At 37.4% G+C, this 23,868-nt stretch overlaps 1 protein-coding gene across 2 annotated transcripts in view; it reads right to left on the bottom strand.

Annotated features, from left to right (window-relative positions):
* The window catches only part of TOX3 (TOX high mobility group box family member 3), a 71,357-nt gene that overhangs the window by 10,080 nt on the left and 37,409 nt on the right, over positions 1 to 23,868 (bottom strand). Inside the window, exons 2-3 of one of the 2 annotated variants that reach the window (XM_031615146.2) lie at positions 14,919 to 14,984; positions 10,789 to 11,040 (exon numbers count right to left, since the gene is read on the bottom strand). In XM_031615146.2, coding sequence (XP_031471006.1) covers positions 10,789 to 11,040; positions 14,919 to 14,984 — 318 coding nt within the window. Of the gene's footprint in view, positions 1 to 10,788; positions 11,044 to 14,918; positions 14,985 to 23,868 lie in introns of both variants that reach the window. The other variant, XM_031615145.2, reaches the window with a different exon arrangement.

Raw genomic sequence — 23,868 nt, 5'->3', positions numbered from 1 at the left:
ACGACCATTATTGAACCAAAGGGATCAGCATTTCATTATTCATGAAATGTTTAGCAAGTAAATGTTTAACACCAAAAACATACCAAGGGTACAAATGGAAGTACAATTGTACTAAAGCATCTGCGAGACACCCTAATTATATTACCACGTGAAAATTGAAAAGGCAAAGCTTGTGCATTCAAAATAATCCACCAAGAATGTTGTGAGCATTTTAGAGAATATTGCGTGCTCATTTCTTACATAAGCTTAACTAGAAGTAGAAGGGATATGTAAGTATTATATGCATTTAGGATTTTCATAGTATAATGCAGGAATGACAGATCAGTGCTTAAAAAAATTCATGAGCTTCTTGACTGAACAGAATCAAGTGTTGAGTGAGCTTGATCTGCTTTATTGTTTCAAACTGAAGTTAGGCAAAACTTGGTGGTTTTCACATTAAGCTAGACAATACTCGACCTCTTGTTTACTCAGCTTAACAACCAAACAGGGACATAATGGGTGAAAGGGAACACAAAAGAGAAATTACTTCTGTGATTCCAATGACAATTTCAGATTTCTGCTGTAATCCTACATGAGTGAGACTATACATAGGTATATCAATCTTTTCTATCACAGACGCATAAATCCAAGAGCAGCCATTGTGAAGACTTGCAGCATTTGATGTGTAGAAAATATCATCAAAGGCATGACGATATCCATCTACCCTACTCTCAACTTCTCTCATTTATTTAGATAGTCATTCCAAAAGAAATCCTATTTAATCATTTTTAGAAGTCATACCAAAGGATATGTCACATGGCACATGCCAAGAACATAGCCTATTTTATTTTGATTCGTAGAACTATTAAGTTTTCGAAGTTTGATAGAAATCAGTAGCTCAGCAGCCAATGGAAAGCAAACAGAATAATGGGATTTAAAATATATATATATATAAACTCCAACATTTTAATTCATACTGTGTATACTATTAAAGGTGTTTTGCAACAATCCAGCCAAAGAGATGCATACCATTGAGTACTAGGGTAAATTATGGCAATAAAAGATTATTCTTCTGATATGAAGTCATTAAGCATTCAGTAGGTAATACAGCTAGTGCTTATTTTGATAAACAGTAGCCAGCCATGACCTCTAAAGATATCCTAACTTCCACCTGGCAATTTGAGCATCATTTGCAGACAATATTAGAACATTTTGAGCAATACTGAAGATTAAAATCAAAGCCTACAATATTCAATCATGTAAACAAGCAACATCTCCACTAAGATTCTTCCTAGCTGCATCAGGATCGAGTCCATGGAAGTGCCTACAAGAAGACATAAGCCTAGGATCTGACCCTATACTATTGCTTGAACCATTTTTTTAAGGGACATGGTTAAGACTGTGGTAAATCTGCCAACAAAAAGAACTATGCAAAAGCTAACATTTATGTTTATGCTCACCGTGCCCTGGTTTTGGAAGCTGACTTAAAACATTATGTATTCTTTTGCCTCAGGAATTTGTCACTGTCAGTGTAACATAAGCTGATGTAATATTTTAAAGGATAAATGCAAGTTGAAGCAAATGCACTGCAATATGAAGAGTGGAATCCTCAGTTGTCCCTGTCTGTAAATTACTGCTGTTACTTATGGGCAAGTAAGCATCTCTATAAGAAATCCTCAATACTCTTTTCCTCCGCAAGTAAAATAGAGATAAAAGAATCCATTAATCTAAATTTTTAGAAGATTGGAATTCACTGCCAATCAAAACAAATCAAACTAACAGGATGCTTTTCTCTGTCAGAGATTAAATCCTTACTTAATAGAATATAAAATAGTTGCACTTGGTACTGCCACCGCTGAAGAAGCATCCCACCTCTCCTCTCTTCAGCTGCTGCAATCGGTAATGATCTGTCAAGCCACAGTTATCAGGAGATCCTCTACAAGCAGCAGCTTCTTTTCTCTAGCACTGACAAAACCCCCACGTTTTCCTCCGTGCCTCTGTAGTAAAGTAAACCTTACCTAATTTAATTCCCAAATAAAGGCTACAACAACAATCACTACGTGTCGGTTCAGAAAAAAATGTCTGCAGATGGATCTGAAAGATTGGTTGGTGACAGAAGGCTTATGCACATTCTGCTGCCTGAAAGACATGAAGAGTAAGCAATCTCCCAGCCTGTGTGCTTCCCTAGTCCCAATACAGCAGAAATTTCTGTTTTCCATTTACACAGAAAAAGCACAAAGCCAAGAGAAGGGACATGAAGAAAGAAAAAGGAATAACACAAAGGTCCACTGATTTATTCCTCAAAACTGAGCCACTATCTCCTTTTCTTTTGATAGTCTCAGATGTCTGTAGAAATTCATCTTTCCAGAAATTCATCTCTCGCTATAGGACAGAATCGGCCACCACCTCCAAATTAACTTATCATGTGTTCTCTGAATCCTTCTGATCTACCATCCCCTAATTTTGCACCTCTCCCAAGCTTCTCTTTCAGGTCTGACCTGTGACCAGGTTTGCAGAGACCATCTCATGGCCACCATTTATTCCAGCTGTGAGAGAGATCTGAATCACAAGTTCAAGTCATTTCTTCCACGGACAACACCTGGGGAGCAGCAGTAGGAGCACACTTTGGCCAGCACCACAGAGATGCGGTGGGTACCCAGGGATCCACCATCCTAACCCTGCCTCTGGGCCTCTGCAGGCACCAGCAGTCAGACCAAGTGATAGAAGAGCTTTTTCTGAAATGCTCCAGCAGGTCATCCAACCAGCCTAGCATGGAGCCTTTATGGCTTGGGAACCTTGTTCTTGACCATTTACTTTCCTGTCAAACTGCACCCGTCTGAAAGGCTCGGCACATTCCTCTTGCCATCCCCAAGATGGGTGAAGGTACCAGGCTTCCTGCTGGCCTCAGCTGCACACTAAGTCTTCTGCTCTGTAACTGCCTCTGCTTGTGCAGATGGGCACCATCATGGGCTTCCTGTAGCCCAGAACCATCCACAATGTCCACTACAGATGCTTTAGCAACTTCTAATTCACAACTTGTTTACCATTTAAGTTTTACACCATCTTGCAGATGCTTTTAAAAACAGATACGCCACTCATTTTTCCCCTAAATACCTGCCACGCTTTAAGCCATACTGGAACACACTTCTTTTGGACAAGGAATCCAACAGCATGCTCTCAATACATGTAACTCAGATCACAGATCTGAGCTCTGATCTGATCAGTATGTTGGCACGAGAAGCTTCTATCCAAATTAGCAGTACAAGCTCAGATCTGCTCTGTTTGCAAACAGAGAAGGCAATTGCAAACAAACACCAGATAGTTCAAATGAAGCTGCACAGTGTCAGATAAGTGCTGTTAGCAGTTTTGTTACAACCTCTGCAACTCCAGGTGCTTCAGCTTCCAAATCAAAGGCAGACTTCAAAGGTCCTTATTATGCAGCATGCAACATGGAGAGAGACTGCAAGAAAGCATGACAACCAACAGACATTACCAGAAGTAACACAAATTGTGTGGGGAACTTGGCAGGGGGGGAACAGAACTGGGTGTAACATGGCATTTGTTTGTCAAACAATTGCTGCAAGCAGTGGTAGCTATGCACTGGGGTGTTCTGCTTTTGTCTTTGTGAATTTTGTTGATATCTGTTTGTTGGTTTTTGTTTTTGTTTTTCTTTTAAAGCACAATCATAAAGGTAGGTCTCATTATCTTTCTTTTTTTTCATTATCTTTTTTTTTTTTTTTTTTTTTTTTCCAGCTACCTGGTAACACAGAATAATTTAAAACTCTACAGATACTTTGTATTTCCCTATAGCTTGAGAATTTGAGGCGGAAGCTGAGCATTGATTGAGCTGCCCAAGAGAAAACACAGGTGGTAAGGGCTGAGAACAGGAGGAATTTCAAAGGAAGTTTTCATCTGACCCAAGCATCAGAGTGGCTGGACCCAACAAAGCTTCTGTCCATGTAAAACACACGCATACCAGCTTCAATATCTGCCTCATCTGGCTGACATCACAATGCAGAGATAAGTGTTTGCTCACACTGGATTTTAAAGGCAGGAGGCAGAACAGATCAAAGCCATGGTCTAGGCTTAACATTCAGCTGATGCCCACAGTCATTTGTGTCTGCAGACCTTCTGAATCCACTTCTTATCACAGGCTCAGCTTCTGTTCCAGTTCCTGACAGCATCCTGGGGAGCATAGCATCTTCCATGTACTCATATGGTACCTCCCAATACCTTCTGCAGTTGATGGATCTTGATGTAGGCATTATTAATATATGACAGTCACATTCTTTCCCTTTGTTCACATTTTTTTTTCTTTCTCCATGTGGAAGTCCTATCTGTGTAGGTAATAACTTATTTGCAAGATTATTGTTTTCTCATAGCACCAGCAATACAAGCTATTCAGATAGGTGTCTTCATCAACAGCTGCCACTGTTTCCTACAGGCAAGTCCTCTCTTGTGGTTACCAGGACATGCAAATAGTTCATGCTGACCAATAGACTATGAATAAAGATTCAGTTAAAGATTCTGTTCTGCTCTGAATTACCAACTTCTGAAAAGAGTGCCAGAATACGTTTCCTTCTCCAATCATAACAGCTCATTAACAGATGGCCTATTGTCTCCCTATCAATGAGAAAGGAGAGAAGAGCACGTCTCACAGAGCAGTGACTATATTATCCGCTCTGAGCATTACAATGTCATTGAGGACATAAGAATCTACACACTATTAAAAACTCTATTATTCAGTATACCATCAGGCTACGCTGTCTTCATATCACATTGAAGTAATAGTTTCTGTACAGAAGCCACTGCTGCCTGTGGCCTCTAGGGTTGCCAGCCCACTGCCCATTTTCTCCTGGTGTGAAGTGGACACACACGCTCTCTGAAACTAAAAATGTACAACTACACAATTAGATATAAAATATTTAACCACACACTAAATAAATAAATAAATAAAGACTTGAAAGCCCATCAGCAATGCCCACAGCTCAGATCTGCAGCAGAAACAAGCCTGTCCCAGTGCCTGCCTGACAACGGGCACCAAGCTGCAAAATCCTAAATGAGTCCTAAAGGTCCAATTTCACAAAGCATCAGCCACCACTTGAAAGGTTCTGTATTTGACCAAATGTCACCAATTAGAACCATAAGAACATTACTTTGTTTGTGTTTATTTAGTGTTGAGATTGTTTTTTTCCTGTTACCACAAATTATTAACAACAGCGATGGTAACAGCTGCCATTTACGATGGAAATGTCCAACACGAACCAGATTAACACTGTTGATAAGAAACCTGACTTTAGCAGTCCACGCTTTTTCAAAGGAAAAATACAGATAAGAATACTCTGAAGATAATCCCTCTTTGTAGTAAGAATAGCTGCTATTCCTATGAATAACTTTAACATTTCAAAATTAGTTGTATGTTTTGTACTAAAGATGACAATAAACATGTTCATAGCAATAACAAGGGCTTGTTTTAATAGACTGTTCCAGGCGTTAAACACACTAATGACCCATGAAACAACTGCTTCATCAGCAACACATTAAACAATGTTGTTATAACACTGCATTAATTGCAAACCTACTCCATACTCTCTAAATATAAGATTACAGATGGAATATTAAAAGAGAGATTTACAGAGTAGTTTCTCTGTAAAGGGAAATTAAACATAAATTAGAGGTATGCAGGTGAGTAGAGAAATAGCTGTCTTGTGCCAATTCTAAAGTATCTCCTTTAGCTTTTATTCTCACCATATTCTGTTAAACTGTTCATTGAAAAGTTAAATTAGTAATTAGGGAATAAATTCAGATTTGGACCTTGACATAAAAGGCACCACTATTTTGAAACATTGATAGCATTTCTGCTGTATGCAGCCCTCACTAAGCTAACGTTTGCAACTCCAATCTTTACAGCCACATCACTGAGCTGCTTATTTAAAAAGTCTACTTAAAATAAAAACAAAAGCCACCATCAGGTCCTCAGCTGAGCACAGTGCCACTCCTCAGTAGTAATATAATTAACGGTGAGCTTATTCCACCATGAATTACCTTTATCTGTGCAGAATCCTAAATGCTCTTAAAGCATTGCAACAATTATAAAATATAAACAGGCTCAAATCTTCATCAAATAGGAAACATTTTATCTAGCAGCATAAGTAATGGAGGGAGTAAAATACGTAAAGTTATCGGTCTGTTTTTTTAACATCTGTACTTTTATGAATAAAAGAGAAAAATCAGACTGAAAAGAGACAATTATTTTACTGTCTGTTTCTTAGATATCAGAAAGAGAATTTTGAAATTCATCAAAGCTAACCTTCTGTTATGTACAACAGGCTAAGCTGAAAAGAATGTTAACAAGTTCAATTTTCATTCAATCAGCACTACTGCTCTCTGAAATGTTTCATTGCAGGAAAGAAATAAAAATAATCTATATGGTAATTATGAGGATGAATCCCCCAGTAACTTTCAGCTACATGAAAGGTCAGTTCTATTCAAGATATTTTATCAGTCCCCTGCACATACTCCTGTCCTGTCATTTTAAATCTGAACAGCATTTTATTTTCCCATTTACAGCTACCTGCAGAATTAAGTACTTAAGCCAAATAAGAAAAAAAAAAAAAAAGAAAAAGAAAAAAAAAAGAAATGTTGAATGCTGGCAAAGGCTATAATAGCATGGAGATAAATCGTTCAGCTGCTCTCTCTCAAGCCTCTGGGGCTGCAGATTTTTCTTCTCCTGGTGCACTGTGGGTATTCAAAACTTGTTCAACATGATTTCATTTCATTTCAGGCACTGCCTGAGAAAACTAAATTACAGAATCAATCATACAGAAGGTCAGAGTGAGACTTCATTACAAGTATTGCATGCTTGCATGAATATCTTTCATTTATGACTGACCCAATATGTCACAATAGCTGTCTAGTAAAAATAATCCACTTTCTGAAATTGATGTACTACTGATGTCAATGCTACTCAGCAGGCTGGGCAGATTATAGAGAGGTGTTAAAAAAAGGAACCCTCAGGAGCACAAGTTGTAGTTTTATAGAATTGCCACAGTTTGCAGATTAAAGATTTTTTTTTCTTTTTTTTTTTTTTTCCCATGGTCAGCTCAAGAGAAAACAGAGCATTAATATAAAATACCAGGGGTTGATTTTTGATGAGGATATTGCTTTTGATTTCTACTTTCTATTCAAGTATTTATAGGGATAATATTTGCATCACATAAATCCATGTGTTCTTTGGAGTCAGATGCACTTCAGCACTTTCCAGTGATTTATTTTGGAGTATAGGGATTTTATTTGTATACTTTTAAAATGCAAAACTTAATCCCCACTGCCATCATTTTACCCCCCTTTTTTGTTGGTTTTTTTCTGTTTTTAAATGTAGAAAAATGCCACTAAGATAGATGTGTTGTTTTTGCTGCCAATAATAATGAAGTTAATCAGCATTATGACAAAATGTCACTCTTTGCTTAGTATAAATCAGCTCCTGTGTATCAGAACTTCCTTGTTCTTAACAGTATGAGCAATTGCTAACTCATCAGTACAAGCTTTTAATAATTGCTAAGCCACATTTTTTCTGTGAGCTAATATCTGTCTTGCACAGTGAATGAATTTTTCAATATAATACTGCACAAAGAATATGATAAAGAGAATTATTTCTTTATGTTTTTTTTTTTTTTCCTTTAGTCTGCTTTCCTGTGGGAAATATGTGAGATACTTGCAGAAGTATTATGAAGCAGCTAGCCAACTCCGTACCCTAAGGGAGACATAGGAAAACCTTGACATAACCTATTTTTAACCATGCCTCTGGTGATTCTGCATTCAAGTTTATAGGTGAACATGTCAGGTAGTACATAGCAAAGAGCCGAAGACACACAGTATTAATCATAATTCTGTCCGAGCCCATTTTATTTTTTCAACATTTGTGATTTAAAATCTCATGACATTTCTTGAAGGTGAAATTCTTCTACCGGACTTCTCAACAGAGTAGGACTACATTTATCTAAATTAAATATTGCTTACAGTAAAGCTCTCTAATGCTTCACAAGATAACCAATAAACTCGGTGCAGTTCGCATTAAAATAATTCAAGTTTGCATTCAGCTAAAGAAGCTTTAGTGATTAGCAATACATTATTAATACAGCCTTTAAATAAGACTATCCTAGTATCGCTGGATAAGAACATTGTTCTGCAAGTGTATACGAACATCATAATTATTTTACAGCCCCATCTTTAGTTCTTTCAGATATAGTAAATTCAATTGACCATGAAATGAAATTTCATAGTCAGAATGCCTCCTTTACATTTTTTTTTTATTGCTGTAATAAAGTTTTTATAGCTCCAAGGCAAGGTAATTCATGAAATGTCTAATTTAAAGATGAATTCTAATATTATTAATAAATATTTACCAGTTTAATAAAGTGCACATTTTTCACATTAAATATGATGCACAGTTTTCATTTTCTATTTTTGAAATATAGATCAATGGCTGGAAAATCTGAGTACTGAGAAGCATTATGTGAGTTCAGAGAAAAACTACACAAGGACTCTGTCAGTGTTTTTATATTTCCTGATGTTACCCAGCATTTACGAGCAGAGGAGAAAAAAGATTACTGACTACAACGCGGTGGTGGGGGTCACTCCATCTCACAGTATCACACAAATCAAGCAGTTGTCGGGAAGTGCCTGACACACGACCCTCCCCACATTGCTCCTCTGTATCAAATCCCACAATTCTTCATCAGCTCTCTGTGACAAAACTACACACACATCTCAGAACACATATATAGCAGTCACCCTAGAAAATATCACCAGATTATGGTACACGAAGGAGCTCCCCTAGGTCTTCTCTTCGACCACTGTGGGAACAAATCCTTACCGTTGGAGGCAATGTAAACCTTTCTTTACTCAATGGAAGCATGCAAAACAAAAAGACCACTCTAGATCAGGTTGCAAACCACTTGATAACACTGATGGGACTCGTGCATGTAACACAAGACTGATGTAGCTTATGGCATTTATTACATATTCCTGAGCAAATTTCTTTAGATCCAGTCTACACACACTCCATTGCTTCGGTTTCCAGGCATAACATGCTTGACTCTAAGCTTTTATTATTTTTTGCTGTCTTTGGCACTCAACAAATCACCCAGCAGGTCCAGGGCATACAAAAGCCCATGCACAAAGAGATCTGAAAAGTACCATATCTTTCATGACCCGTTTCAGGCAGTCCCTGCTTTGTGTCTGCAGACTTACTGGACTCAACTCTATATTTCCTAAATAGTTGAGTTTCTTTCTGTATTAGTGCTAGCTACTCTTCGTTACCTCAAAGGAAACATTAAAATCAGCAATGAAGTTAGAAGCCTGAAGAATTCCAGATAAATTTGCTGTGTGATAATCTGTAACTAATTAATTGTCACTCACCGGAATGATACAAAGAAAAAAAGATTTACATGAAATTATAACATGACAACACAATGACCCTTATAGTCCAGCAGCAAATCGGTATTTTCACTTCACCAGGTTTAGGAAAAGGTCTATGAAACAGCTAATCAGAATAACTATGGTTGATGTAAAATATCTGTTCAAGATAATCATTCACTCTGGCTTTAATATCCAATACAGAATCTCATTCTAACTGTAATCACTGAGTTTAAAATGCTAAATATGTTAAACTGACTCACAGCTATGTCTCATCCCAGGGAGTAAGAGTGTCACTGCTCAAAACTTAAGAAACCCAGACAGGGAGACCCTCAAAAGCCAAAAGGGGAATGCACTAATGAAACCTTCCTCCATGATCACAGCCACAGAGTATGGATAGATTCTGGAGAAGTTTTGATACATCTTCACTTTTTATTGTTTTAATGACCGGAACTGAACATAGGAATTGGCCGAGCAGACCCATCTCTCAGCCCTACCCTTGGCAAGATCATTCTATCTCTTTCTGGGGGGCTTCACAACAGTCCAGGAACATAGAAATCAGCTCAGCCTGCCCACAGTCTCTGATCAACAGGAGCACTGGGCAGAAGAAAGTCTTTTCATGGCTCTGTATTTCTGAGTGTGATTCAGGCAGTGCATTCCTACAGGAGTTCTAAAAAAATAAATTTCCATTTATAACTATTTAGCCCATGGAGTATACAGAAAATAGGGAAATATACATAAATATTACTGGTGGCATACTGTGTCTGGCTCCCTTTCCAAGCTGCTCTCAACAATGTGCTTTCAGAATATCCTGCAGGCTGTTAAGCGCAGGTCCTACACCCAAAATGTAGAGAAGCAATTCCTTCTCCTGCTGTAGTACATTCTGGCCAAAGCAATGCTCTTTTAACACATTATGCCAATTATCAACTGTATAACAAATTCTTGAAAACTAACAGCAGAGAGGTACATGATGCCAATGGATATGGGCTTCCAAGTCTGTTCCCCAAATTAAAATTCTATGTTTATAAAGCCTGAGTGCTTTTTTACAAGAGATCTGTTTACACATGGTATAGCATTGTGCTGTACATTAACAACCATGTTTATCTTCCTGAATCCACCAATAGTAAACCTTTAAACATTTGCCAACTGCCTCAGGGAACTGAATAATAGCATATCATTGTTCACTGTGCTACACTGACAACATGTGTCATCATTCATACAGAATACGCCTGCACATAATGCAGAACATCGGCAAACGCTTGGTTGGACCACAATACCAAGAAATCACACATATCTTCAGAGAGGTCAATTAAAACTGATACACGACACAAAGCTATATTATTATGCTTTGACAGACAAGATTTTGCAATTGAAATGCAGAACTGAGCCTACCATATGCAATCCATTGCTGTGGATGACGCCATCTTGCTCCATGAGATTTCGGGATATAGTAATGGAGGGGAGATCCAAGCTCTGAGGGGGAAACTGGGGTGTAAATTCATTTCCTTGCGCTGTCAGCTGGTCGCCAAGGCCCTGAAAGGGCAGCAGGATGTCTGCCATCCCCAGTGCAGGGTCTGACTCGGGCGGGGGTGTGATAGGTGGGATTTCAAACTCCTCATCCCCCAGGCTCGGCGTGTGGAATGTCTGCTGGAAAAGGACAGGACAAGGCAAACCACATTAGAGCACACTGTTCTCAGCAGCCACATTTGACCAGTCATTCAAGTCTTGTTTTGTACTCAAATGCAAACTCTATACATAATTAACAAAAAAAAAAAAAAAAAAAAAAAAGTTTCATATACTAACGGGGTTTGTGGATCATTCTGATTAAGGATTTAAGTCTAATTATCATATGGCTTTAATAGAGTATCAGTATTAACAGTTTTTTAATGCGTGCTTAATTAGCAACATCTGTCTTTGTTGTTAGTCTGAGTATCAGCTACACTGGATTTGGCTGTATAACAAATTGCCACTTTATTGATATGTTAGTGAAATAGCACAAACAGCTTATATTGCTCTCATGCTTCATAAAATATCAACAATTTTGTAGCACACACACAACATTAATTCAGAACCGACCATGCCACATCTTTTGCCTCCTTTTTACCTTCTTCATAAACATGAAATATAACAATTCTGGTCCTTATTTCTTCTCCATCCCATAAGTGCAATGCATCCTTCCACACACCGGTTTTGTAATTTGGAAGAGAGCAACGTACAAAACAGCGCGGGTGATTACCGCAGCTTTGTAAAGCCAGCCAGCTTTGTTTAAACAGTAGGTTTGTTGCAAACCAAACACCTGTTAAGATGCCTTTAGCAAAACATTTACTGCCAGTTATCTACAGTGTCTGTGCATGTTCGTACATGTGCATGTGTGTGTCGTAGGTGATCTTTATTCAAGCAGAGCCTGTATCTGGCTTCAACATTGCTGACTTTTATTTGGGAAACAAATGAGCTATGCTTATTCAAATTTCTTGTGAGTTAAATGAACTTTCATATATTATTTCAGGTCCACTGCTACTCAATAATAGAAATCCAGTGCTTGAAATTAGGCCATTTTAAATGGACCCAAATCAGGACTGTCTTGATCAAACCGGGCAGTTGGCAATCCTAAAATAGGCACTCTGTCTTGTTCTGGACATGCAACACTGCTCTGGGACTTGTTTGTTTGTATTAGTTCAGGATTCTAGATGAGAGGGGGGAAATTGTTTTATGTATTATTTACATTGTTTGAAAGAGTGACTTAATGCCAGTTAATTTAAAAATGATATGTTCAGTGAAAGATCTCATTAACTGCCGCAAATTGTCATCCTTCAAACTGTTAATGATGATATAAATTAATAACCGCTCGAGAGAAGATGGAAACCGAAACACAAGAAAAACCTTTGCTTGCATATAGAACCTGTCAGCTGTCATTATTGGTCTCGCACCAGAAATGATGAGGTCCCAGACTGCTGCGGTCTGCAGTACCGTCAGCCTGCTGAGATGCAAGCGCAATGCTGTAACTTAATTCTGGACGTGAAGGCTGGGCCTGGATGTTTGACTCCGCCATATCACAAAAGGTGTGATTTTTTCTCCCTGTAGATCCCTTAGTCCACAAACACAAAGGATGGATTGGCCACGAGAAGTGGTTGGCTAATGAACATAACCCTATGGCTGCATTTGCAGTTATTTTGGCACTAATGCGGTCTAGTAACAGATGCAACTGTAATTTGTGACTCATTTGCTACCCCATTACTGCTTAATGAAATCTAACATATCACATTAACAATACGGATAAACACTCATTCTTGATATGTGGCATTTGGCTGTTTTCATTACCACTGTAATTAACACTTGAAATATTATTTCAATAAATATTTAAGGTGCTTTAAAATGGGTCGTGGTAATCATGACATAGAGACAGAAAACATAAAGCAAATGTGAAGCTTCTTAGCCTGAATGTGCTCTTGGATTACACTCTTAAGGCATTATTTACAGGAATAAAAAGGGCTTCTAGCTTTGCAGTGCTCATGCCCAAAATGCTAGCAAGAAATCTACAGTTGTGCTAATGTAAAAACACTATAATTAAACCCATTGTAATACAGTAATTGCAAAGTTAGGCTTGTGCTTTAATGCAAGTGCTAACACTTAATGATATTTTCATTCTTTGTTCAAGCAAAAGGGTTTGGTGAAATCAGTATCATAGTGCATTTGAACCTCCCTTTACCCATCGTATTTACGAGATAGTAGTAATTATAAGAATTGGATCTTTTTCCTCATCTAGTAGAATAAATCGAGGACATCAATGTAAATATGTAACATAGCCAGACAATAATACTCTATTTTACTTAGAGAAACATCATTGATCTTAATAGTCACAGCTTAGTATAAATGGGGAAGTGAATTGATGAATGCCATAACAATTTTTTATTCGTAAATTTAATTCTCACAGTGTAACTTTTCCAAGTGCATGTGTACCCTTCTAAAAAACATATCAAGGACCTAAGAATGAAGATGAAGTAGATGTACACTAAGAAGAAAGAAACCCCTTAGCGAAGAAGCCTTAAATTCAAATCACTGGGCCATTCAGACCGCAGAAGGGCTCTGCATAGCATGCAATCCAGGATTTCAGAAAGGTGCTGTTATGCCCAAAAGAAGGTCTAACATTTGTGAGATTCATCTTACCAATCACTTTTTTTTTTTTTTTTTAAGTTATTAACTTTTCAAATATTTATAAAAACACACAGACACAAAAACTGTGTGCATGCTTAAATGCCATCTGTACTGAAATGTTCAAAACATTTGTTCCTTTTGATAAAAATGCAAATCTGGAGAACTGTTGTATCAACATATAACAGCCAATGTCTGACACGGTGAATTATCACAGCTGGAATTAAATTGTCTCTGAACAGCTGCTGGCAGCAGAGCTTTCATCAATGTTTGATTCAAATGTAGGAAAGAAATTCTACAGAAAGAAACATCATGTTGTCATTACAGATGGGGTTTGTGTTCATTATCACAAATAACACTGGAGCTAGTGCCAAACAATATTCCCTTATCTAAGCAGTCTTGCTGGGTAAAAAGAGATGGTGACCATTGTATAAGTGATTCATAAAATAAGACTCTTAATTCCAACCTTCGTATTTATTCTTACACTCTTCTACTTATTTTCTCCGAGATCATTTTTTTTTTTTTTTAATATTCTGAGAATACCTGCAACTGAATTACCACTTACAACATGTGAAATCATTGCTGCCCAGGTTTTAACCTCTTCTTATGTCTGGAAGATCATTTATGGGATACACGCTATATAGAAACGGAGTTCTTTACATTGTCACACAGACTACGAGGCAGCGCCTCCTGCACTTCCCATCCTTTCACTCTTTGCAATAAAAGATGTTGATTTTTAGCAACGAGCAAAAGGTGTATCTGTATGGAGCTGGGGTCAATATTAGCATGTTGATGGGCTATCAGCTGACTGGAAGGAGCCCCCCTGCAACAACAAATGCATGCAGGCCGTAGCCACCATGCCTTCCTCCCATCTCCCATCCAAAACCACTGAGCACACCTCTCAGCTCCCAGCCCAGGCAGCCCCCCCAGCCCAGCCCAGGTTTGTTCCCAGCCCTGTTACCTCATGCAGCATGCAACCTTCAGGAACAAAGTTAGGTTTGTTCTTCTAACTGAGCTGACTATTAAGAACCCAAATTAAAATATTTGTATCTATAGCAGAAATTAGCGCATTAGCTAGGATTGCCTGTTACTAAGCTTGTTTATTTGTTTCCTTCTGCTTATGATTTTTTTCGTACATAAAGCAGATTTGTTTCTATTGACATGCTATGTAAGTAACAGCCTTATGGACAGCTAAATTGACTAGTAATGTAGAGCTGTCAGGTTATTTTCTTTCTCATTAAAGTCTTTATTTTGTGCTCCATAAAACACACTGAAATTCAGCCCTTCACTCTTCACCCATTCACAGCCTGTTAAATTATCTAAGCACAGTAGAATACAAGCATAGATAAAACAAAGAAAAGAAAAACATCTACCTCATTTGCAGCAAGAAATGCATTATTTGCCTCTGCCATGTTCATGTAGTTGTTATTGTTTCCAAACTGAAAGAAAAATAAATATTTGGATTTTAATGCATGCCACCATTTTCATTTTCCAGCATGAAAAAAGTTTTAAAATACAAAAACATAAGACAAAACAGATAAGATGTAATTTTGCAGATGTCCTCTGAAGTCAGATCCACGTGACAGTGTTGTGATCATTACATTCTCTGCATCCCCAGACCTGTACACGAAAGATCTCGAAGCGCATTTCTTTGACTTTTTGTGTACCAAGGCCACCCCACAGACCTACAGATGCCTTTGGAAATCAAGTGCTTGTTACTAATGGACTATTCCCCGTTAAAAAAAATAATAAAATAAAAAATAAACTGCTACGCTTCTCCTGATGCACATAATTGTACTTTGCAGATGATCTTGATCTTGAGGACAGCTGTAGCTAGAAGTAGCTGCTGTATTAAGAGAGATGAGGGTAAGAACGGGAAGAAAGAGTATCTGTAATGTTGCTTTTAAAATCCCATTCTATCTACAAAACTAAAAAGCCAAACAATCCCCCTTTGTCCATCACTCATTCCAGTTGAGTTCCCACTCCCAAAGAACCTTGAAGGCCAGGAGACTTCACCCATCAGAGGAACTGCTCTCTGCTGAGACCCCGAGATGTGCCCAAGGCAGAGGTGCTGAGTGCCTCAGCCATGCAGTGCAGCTCCCATGGGGGTGAGCAGGAAGGACTCAACAGATGCCATCAAGCCATTTCAACCCAATGTTGAAATATGAACATTTGTGGGTAAACATAAGTACTTTTTCTTCTATAGACTGAGCACAGAAAGGAAGAGACTATCAGCATTTGGCTAATTGGCACTGAGCATGCCTTATTCTCATAAAAGGCATTTCCAAAAGGCAGGCAGGTATTTGTTTTGAGGAACAGACAGCATGCATGCCACACAGCTACCATGTAAAACACAAAACCATAAGCTTTCACATGTTCAAGTTTCTAGACTTGGGCACAGCACACATTGCAGAGGTCCCAGTGAAAGCCAAGCATCACCACCACAATGCCCAGCCCTGCTGTGCTGGCTCTGCATCCGCACACAGCACCTCCTTATTCTCCTGTTTGTGACTTCTGCAAAGCAACTTTTTCCACCAGGCTTTTGTTTTATCTTGCCAGACCTCACCAGAGAAAACAAAGCAAAAATCACATCTCTCCCCAGCCAAAACCAAACAACAACAACAATCCATTCTAGCCAATGCCACCAGCACAAGCTCTTCAGGTGCATGACAGAGGGTAGCTGTCAACCTGCAGAGACTGTTTTTCCTTCCAAACAGCAAACCACATTGTGCTCCCATAGCAGAAGAACCTGTCCTGAAAGGTAACAACTTCACTCCAGCTCAATTCTGTACTGCAATTTTTAGTGGGGAAATCCTTCCAGCTCTGACTCCCTGCGGTTCCTGCAGCATTCAGGAACAGAGGGGGACCACAGAGCAACTCTTCCAAGAGTGTTTCTTTCCCATAAAAATCCAAATTCATTTCTCAAGATAAAACAAAAAGTCAAATAAACAAAAAAGAAAAAAAAAAGAGGAAACTATAAGGACAGAGGATGGAAAAGGTGCTCTGAAGAAGGGAGATGGAGACAAAGAACTGGAGTCTAATGGACCTGGTGAAACTATTGAGTTCTGGTCAACAAAACAGATTGAGATATAAGATATTCCTTACTTCGTAATACTTAAAGTGCTGAATCTTTCAACTTGTATCACATTAAGAAACAGAAATGTTTACACATTATGTAAGCTGCTTCATAGCTATTTAAACTCTGCTTTCCTCATCTACACAGGAGCTCCAATAATGTCATCCACTTTTAAATCTCAGACGTCACTGGGGAGGGAATTTAAAAAAATAACATCAAATTAAATTGCACATTCAAGTTACTGTTTTGGCACAGAAAGATGTGTGCGTGGATATGGGGCACCAAGTCACAGCTCAACACCAGGATCAACTAGATGGACAGGTTTTTTCATGTCAGTTAGAGACAAGCTAAGAAGGTTTTGCATGAAAAAAAAAAAAAACCTCAAATAGTCCCAATAGAGCTGTTGTTTTGACAGTAAAATAATAATAATAATAATAACAATAATACACATATCAGTTTTTCAAACTGTACCTAAATGCACAGGTAAAACAGACTTATATAGCTGCAACACTGGAAAAATAAATGGGAACAAACCCAATCCTATTTCCATTAGCTTAGAGTCCTAGGGCCTCCAGAGCCTCAAATGAGAACGCAGCTGAATTTTACCTTGAATAATACAACTCTACATTATTTTGAGCAACATGCATTCCTCATATCACTGCTACTGCTGGTTTGAATGCCAAGCATTATTTATAAAAATAATGCATAGGAGAAAGCGAATGCATGCTATTCCATTTTATTAAGACTGAGAGAGTAAATGATATAATGAGGGCTGTCAAAGCTGGAAGTTGCAGCTACGTGGCCCTGTGGCCCTTATAAGGATACAGCATTTAGGACTCTGCTGTGTATGGCTCAGGCACTGATGTCAGAACCTGACACGTTTAAGCTTTTGTTAATATGGATTAAAAAACACTGAAATTTATGTTTTTTCTCTCTGAATTAGAAATCCATTTAAGGCACACAACAATTATCAGTGAGTATTTCTAAGATTAACATTCCTTATTATCTAATGGTACCTATAACAACAAAAGAAAATAAAATGGTTATTATCTTAAGGACCTAAACAATTCAAAAAACAAATTAAGCTTAGAGTGAAATAAGAACTGGGTTAGAAATCCTCTTCTGAACAGTTAGTCTGCGAATGTAATTACTGAAGAAACTACAGCTAATCAGCTGTGAATTGTATCCATTAATTAGTATTTGCCCTGGAGAAATGAGAAAAATCAGTAACAATGTTAACACTGCAATGCACTGATGAGTACTGAAACACAGGGCCCTCAGCGTTTAGTCAAGCAGGTGGCTCCAATGGTCCAAGTAATTTAAAAAGCTCTCACCTGAAGTGCAGAGCTGGAATTACAAAGCACTTCTTGCATATCTTTGTATCTATATAAGGCTATAATTAATGGCTTTTAATTTAGAAACGCTTTGTGATCAGTGGGGAACAGTTATAAATCATTCTAAATAGAACAAGGGGTTCTTGTCTATTTTAGTAAAATAATTTGGGGAAGATGTTTTCTGTGAAATGACTCTTGTTACAATCAATGCTTTTCTCCTTTAGTTTCCGACGGATCACTTGCCCAGACCCCTCATAAACATGACAGAGCATCCTTCCACTTGACAGCAGGCATTCAAATTAAAGGGTCAGATCTGGCAATTGTGCCTGCCCAGGTACAGCCCTGTGGGGTCCCACCTCCACCTCCTGTATTTCCCTGGGTCAGAGCAAGACTGAGATGCAGCACCTAGTTCAGCTATCTTGTTGTTCCATGCTGGCTTTCTGATGCTTTCAAATGAATTAGTCATAGCTATGAGCAAGGTTTTGCATAAACTTTTAGCATCTAAATATCTCAGTCTCTCAGTTCTGTAACCTCGAAAGAATAGGAACTTTCCAGCTTCCTTTGTCAACACCAGTGTGTTTTTTCACAAAAATAGTTGTGGCCTTTCAAGCAGCACCTGCAATGTCAATCAAAGCAGAGGCAAAGCAGACACTACTTGTTTCCTTTGATTCTAGGAACTCAATAAACTCCATCTTAAGTTTCAAGAAACATTAAGCCCAAGTGTCATATCTTACTGCCACAGCAAATCAATGGAAACCATCCATACACATATGCTGATTTTACAGAACGGACTGCAAACAAACAAAACCTCTTCTGATCTTGCTGTGAAACACAGCTTTCATTCTTCATGCAAATTACTGCATGGAAAGTATGACAGTTCAGTTCTCTACTCTTCTGCTACAAGGGCCCTTGAAGTGGCCCTGCTGAACTCCACAAGCACTGAGAAGAACGTTGTTAGGAGGCTGGATGTTTGCTTACTAACACCTTGTATAAAGAATGTCAAGAAAACTGATTGTTTCTAAAATAGTTCATTGATGCTCTTCTCTTAGCTATGACTACTCAACCCAAAGCCCAACATGTAGGCTTAATGCTCTTTTGTAGGAAGGGTGTGTATGTGTAATGCCAAGATAATTCATACCCTCTATCTTTCCCCAATGCATGCCAAGAAGACCAAATCAGCTCCTGCCTAGACTTTAAAAACCGTATCATTGCACCACTTCTGCAAACTACATATTTTCAAAGACCAAACCTAGGCCAGACATTACAGTAACAAAGGATTAGCCACCTGTAATCAAAACGTGATTGGGTTTCCAAACCACCCTGCGTAGCTACCAGAGATTAAAAATTGTTGGATTCTGAAAGCACCAAAACAAATTCACATGAATCAAAGAACTGATGTTCTAAGAAAGAAGTGTGACGTGGTTGGCTTCATTAAATAAATCTTGGCAGCTGGGGATACAAATCAATCACTAAATAGCTATGGAGTTTGAATTCCTAAAACAACAACAACAAAAAAAAACCACTAAAACTTCAGAAAAATCCCAGAAGATTAAATATGGGCCACTCCTTGAGTTCTTTTGCAACACTGATGAGACAAAAGCCATAGCAAGAAATAAGCAGAATGAAAGTTTACACCATGAAAACATAATATACAGAAGTATAAAGACTGAAACTAATTGTTATTAGTTATGAAGTTGTTCTGGACATAATATAATTTTGAACCTATAAATTTAATGGGAACTTTGCTACTGATTTTAATTTAGGTTTTTTATTAGAACTCTGAACATTTCTATCTCTAAGTCAACCTAATTGTGATGCAGCTCTAATCTGAAAAGCATTACAGCTCATACCCACTATTCATTGGCAAAATAAGGGTAATTGGAGACGTATTAAAGGAACATAAAATTAGGCATACAGCTACCCAGATTTTTCTCTGAGCATCTCAATGGAACAAACAAGAATTTTTATAAAACTGGTATTTTATGCTAAAGAGTAAAATGAGATTCATCAGGCAAACCACATTGGGTTTTTTAAATAAGTCCTTTAATAATAATGCTGGTTAATTTAGCAATGCAAGAAAAAGAGACAGGATAGGATTGGATAAGTTATTGTTCCAGCACAGAATTGAAGTAAAACCATGGAATGTGAATAAATGTTCCAAATGAAAAATATCAAACAAAACATAAATTAAAAAAATGAAACACGCTCTGTCGTTTTCTCAGAACATACCAAGAAATTCCTATTTGGCTTAAACAGAATGACTGCAATTCTGTACTCAAAGATTACATACCATTAATCTGAGAATAAATAAAAGATTTATTGGATATGACTACAGAATTCTCCTCTCCCTCCTCATGACTCTAAGAGTCCTTTCACAATTATTGGTTAATGTTTCATCAAAGCATATGTTTCAAGTTTCTCAGCTCAGATACTCAATAGTGTCTTCAGACAAGAATTGTGACTGGCTTGATCTGAACTTCTGCCTGCAAAGTAGTGCTAAGTTAGTTGTGTCAGAGCGTTACAAGTGCACTTGTGTATGTGCTTTAGGTAGTTGCATTACCACCAAATCCTATCATTTCTAATGTCAATTTACTACTTATGGAAAACAGCATCCTCAGCTGATCACAGTTCCGGTAGTTTTGCAACAAGATTAGAAACCATATCTTTTTTTAAATAAGGACAATAATAAAATCATCCTTCTACAGTGTGAACATGTTCGTATGTTTTATATAGAATAATATCCACTTGCACAAACATACATTATGGCAAAGATCTCAGTTCTATCTTCATATCTGGCAAAATAATTCCTCTGAGGTTGCACTATCCTTATGAGTAAAAAGAAAGATAACGATCCCAAAAGATGTAATTACAGACCAAAACTAAATTACTTTGCAGGTCTAAGTACTGTATCTTAATAATTTCACTGGAGAACATCTTCACTGCATTTGGGCAGATTTGATTTTGCTGCCCGACCAATAATTACAGCTCTGGCAAATACAATGCCTGATAAGGACATCAATTAAGAATGAGCATTGTGTTATTTAAAAAAAAAAAAATCATGTTCACAGCCTGTCTGATTGAATGAAATGCCAAATTAAATTAATGGAGATTGCTAAGTCTAGCTGACTGGTGGGGAACCATGCAGAAAGTGGGACAGCATAGACAATAAACTGTCTGTAATTAAAAGATGAGAAGCTGGACTAATGCTACTTCAGCCTGATTACTCCAAACAAAACGGGTATACACTAAAATTACTCTGGTAACAGAAGTAGATGGGGTGGGAATAGGTTTGGGAGAGGGTTATTATTATTTCACTAGTATCTAGAAACACCAGTGTATCATCAGATGTATCACATTAAAAGTTGTTTCTTCTCATCAGGAAACACAATTTATTTTCTTAGAGAAAGTGAAAATTACATTTCTATTCCAGATGGATATCCAGTTAATCTCTGTAGAGGCTTTACTTTTAAGTAAGATGTGTTCATAGCAGGAACAGTGTGTTCTTCTCTGGAAGAGCAACTACTTCTTGACAGTTTCAATACTTCAGAAGCAGTAGGTGGCATTCATATTATTTTATAAAATACAAGTATCTATTTTATTTTTGCTACTAAAAACTAGGAAGCAGATTTTAGTAGCTGGTTCACAGATGTAATATCACTACATTTGTTAGGGATTTATACTCATAAAAGCATATTTCAAAACTTGAAATGTAAACCTTGTAAATAGATAAAGGACAAATTTTATCTCAAAAGGAATGCAAAATGATGTCCTCAATTTCAACACTACAGAGCTACACTTAGAAGTATTTGTGCTTCCCTGGCGTGGTTCTAACAGTTTTTGAAGAAACACCATTCTTTGCCAATTGCTAAAAGTATTGTTTACCACCGACAACAAGTAGTTTTTGGAGTTTAGGCATTGATTCACTGAGTTCAGAAGAGATGGATGGTTTGACCAGATGCAGCCAAAGTGCTCTCCATTTGGGATGGCTTTTGTCCAAACATCATCAAGCAGATATTGGAATCCACCTCCACTGAAGTTCAAACCACTATATTTGTGTATGAGTAGGGTATTCATATAAGCACAGACACAACAGATTTGTCATCAAAAGATACCATTTTTGATTAATTTCATGTTGAGCAAATTGCTTAATATGCAAGATTCATAATTGAACCTTTCCATTCCAATTCCTACAACAAATTTATGATTAGTCATTGTTATAGGATAGCACAATAGAAATCAGCTTCCTGAGGCAGATTACAACATTCTGCACGTTTTCAGGGGAAGATGTCTTCTGGAAGTAGATTCATTTTATGCTAGGTTCTGCTATTAATTTTCTAGGAAATCTCTCAGTACATGTGCAAAAAACTACTTGGAATGTGTTAGTTTTGCTGGCCTCACCCACCACAACTTACTGCACTATGGTTATTTTTACCATTTTCTTTCAGGATTTAGAAAACCCTTCTAAAGATTCTCTTCAACACTGTATTAGGATCCTCACCTTTGATCAAGGTTCCGTAATGAGGAGGAAATGCAGGCCCCACTGAAAACAAAACGAGTTCCTATCTCCAGAAGAGTTATTTGCTTAAAATCACATCGCTGCTGAGTAACTGGCTAGCAAGCATAAAATATTAAAATAAGCATATTTAAATATCCAATTTTGCAATCACATCTCTGAATTTTAAGCAAATTAGTTGTTCATTTTATGCAAATTAATAGGAATAATTAGGGTTCATTAATTATTGTACAATCATATATTTGGCAGCCTTCTGATATTTAAAATCTTAAATGCCTTTAATTCAGGCAACCATTCGGATTCCTACTGCTGAGTGTTAAACATCTGCCACGCTAATTTTCATATAGATGTGCATATGTATATACATATGTATGTATACACACGCTTTTACTGATTGCTTATAGCCAAAAAAAAAAGAATCTCAGCGAATAAAATACTTGAGTAAGATCCTAAAGAAAAGAGACATTGATATTTTATTCATATATCCTCAAATCTCCCTCAGACACATTGTTTGCAAATAGCACAGATTTAAAAGTTTTCAGAAAGCAATTAGAAGGAAAATATTTGAAATGACTTTAAAAGCTTTCAGCCAACAAATAAAAACTTCAACAATAACAGTAAAAAGCACTGTCTTAATCTCTCCAATTCCAGCTAAACTCTTTAATATGAACTCCTTCAGTGAATTCCATGGCCAAAAGCAGTAACTGAATGATATTTTGCCAAGTGTGATACTGAGCAATCTAAGGAACAGTAATGAAAGGAATATTTAATGGTCTCATGCTAGACATTTTCAGATCTCTTAAGAAAGATACAGGCTATAAACATTTTTATATGCAAGAAGTAACTTTATATGAATATACACGGTATTATTATTCTGCTGACTGACAGTCAAAGCAATTCCATGTATGCCAGATTCCTAATGCTACTTATTCTGTATTTAAATGTATAAATATTAAAAGGTGGTCTAAAGTGCAGTACTGATCCTCACATTCATACAAAAATAAGGTGTTTTAAAATTAGTATGAATCATGAAATTTCTCTCCAAGACCAAACTACCGAATGCTTTGCTGCCATATGTACAAAGAGTCTCAGTTTACCATGTTAGCAAATTGTAGACAAGGATGTATTTTCCATTCTACTCCCTTGGCTTCAAAGGTACTAAAACTGAGAATCGAGCATGAATTCTGGGCATCTCTCTGCATCTACCTACATATATATTAAGAGTATTTTTCCTCTATAGATGGCGAATAAAATTATTAAATTCAGACCAATACACTGTTTCCCACAAAAGAAAAAAAGAGAAAGCTCCACAAAATCTACAGATGTTACTGCAAGGAATTCTGATGTGCAGTCTCTATCACCATGCTCTCTTGCTACCTGAAGGTTAAAATATGAGATAT

The sequence above is a fragment of the Phasianus colchicus genome, chromosome 13 (assembly GCF_987193195.1).
Source record: "Phasianus colchicus chromosome 13, bPhaCol1.hap1.1, whole genome shotgun sequence".
Lineage (NCBI taxonomy): Eukaryota > Metazoa > Chordata > Aves > Galliformes > Phasianidae > Phasianus > Phasianus colchicus.
This window is presented reverse-complemented; position numbering and strand designations above follow the sequence as displayed.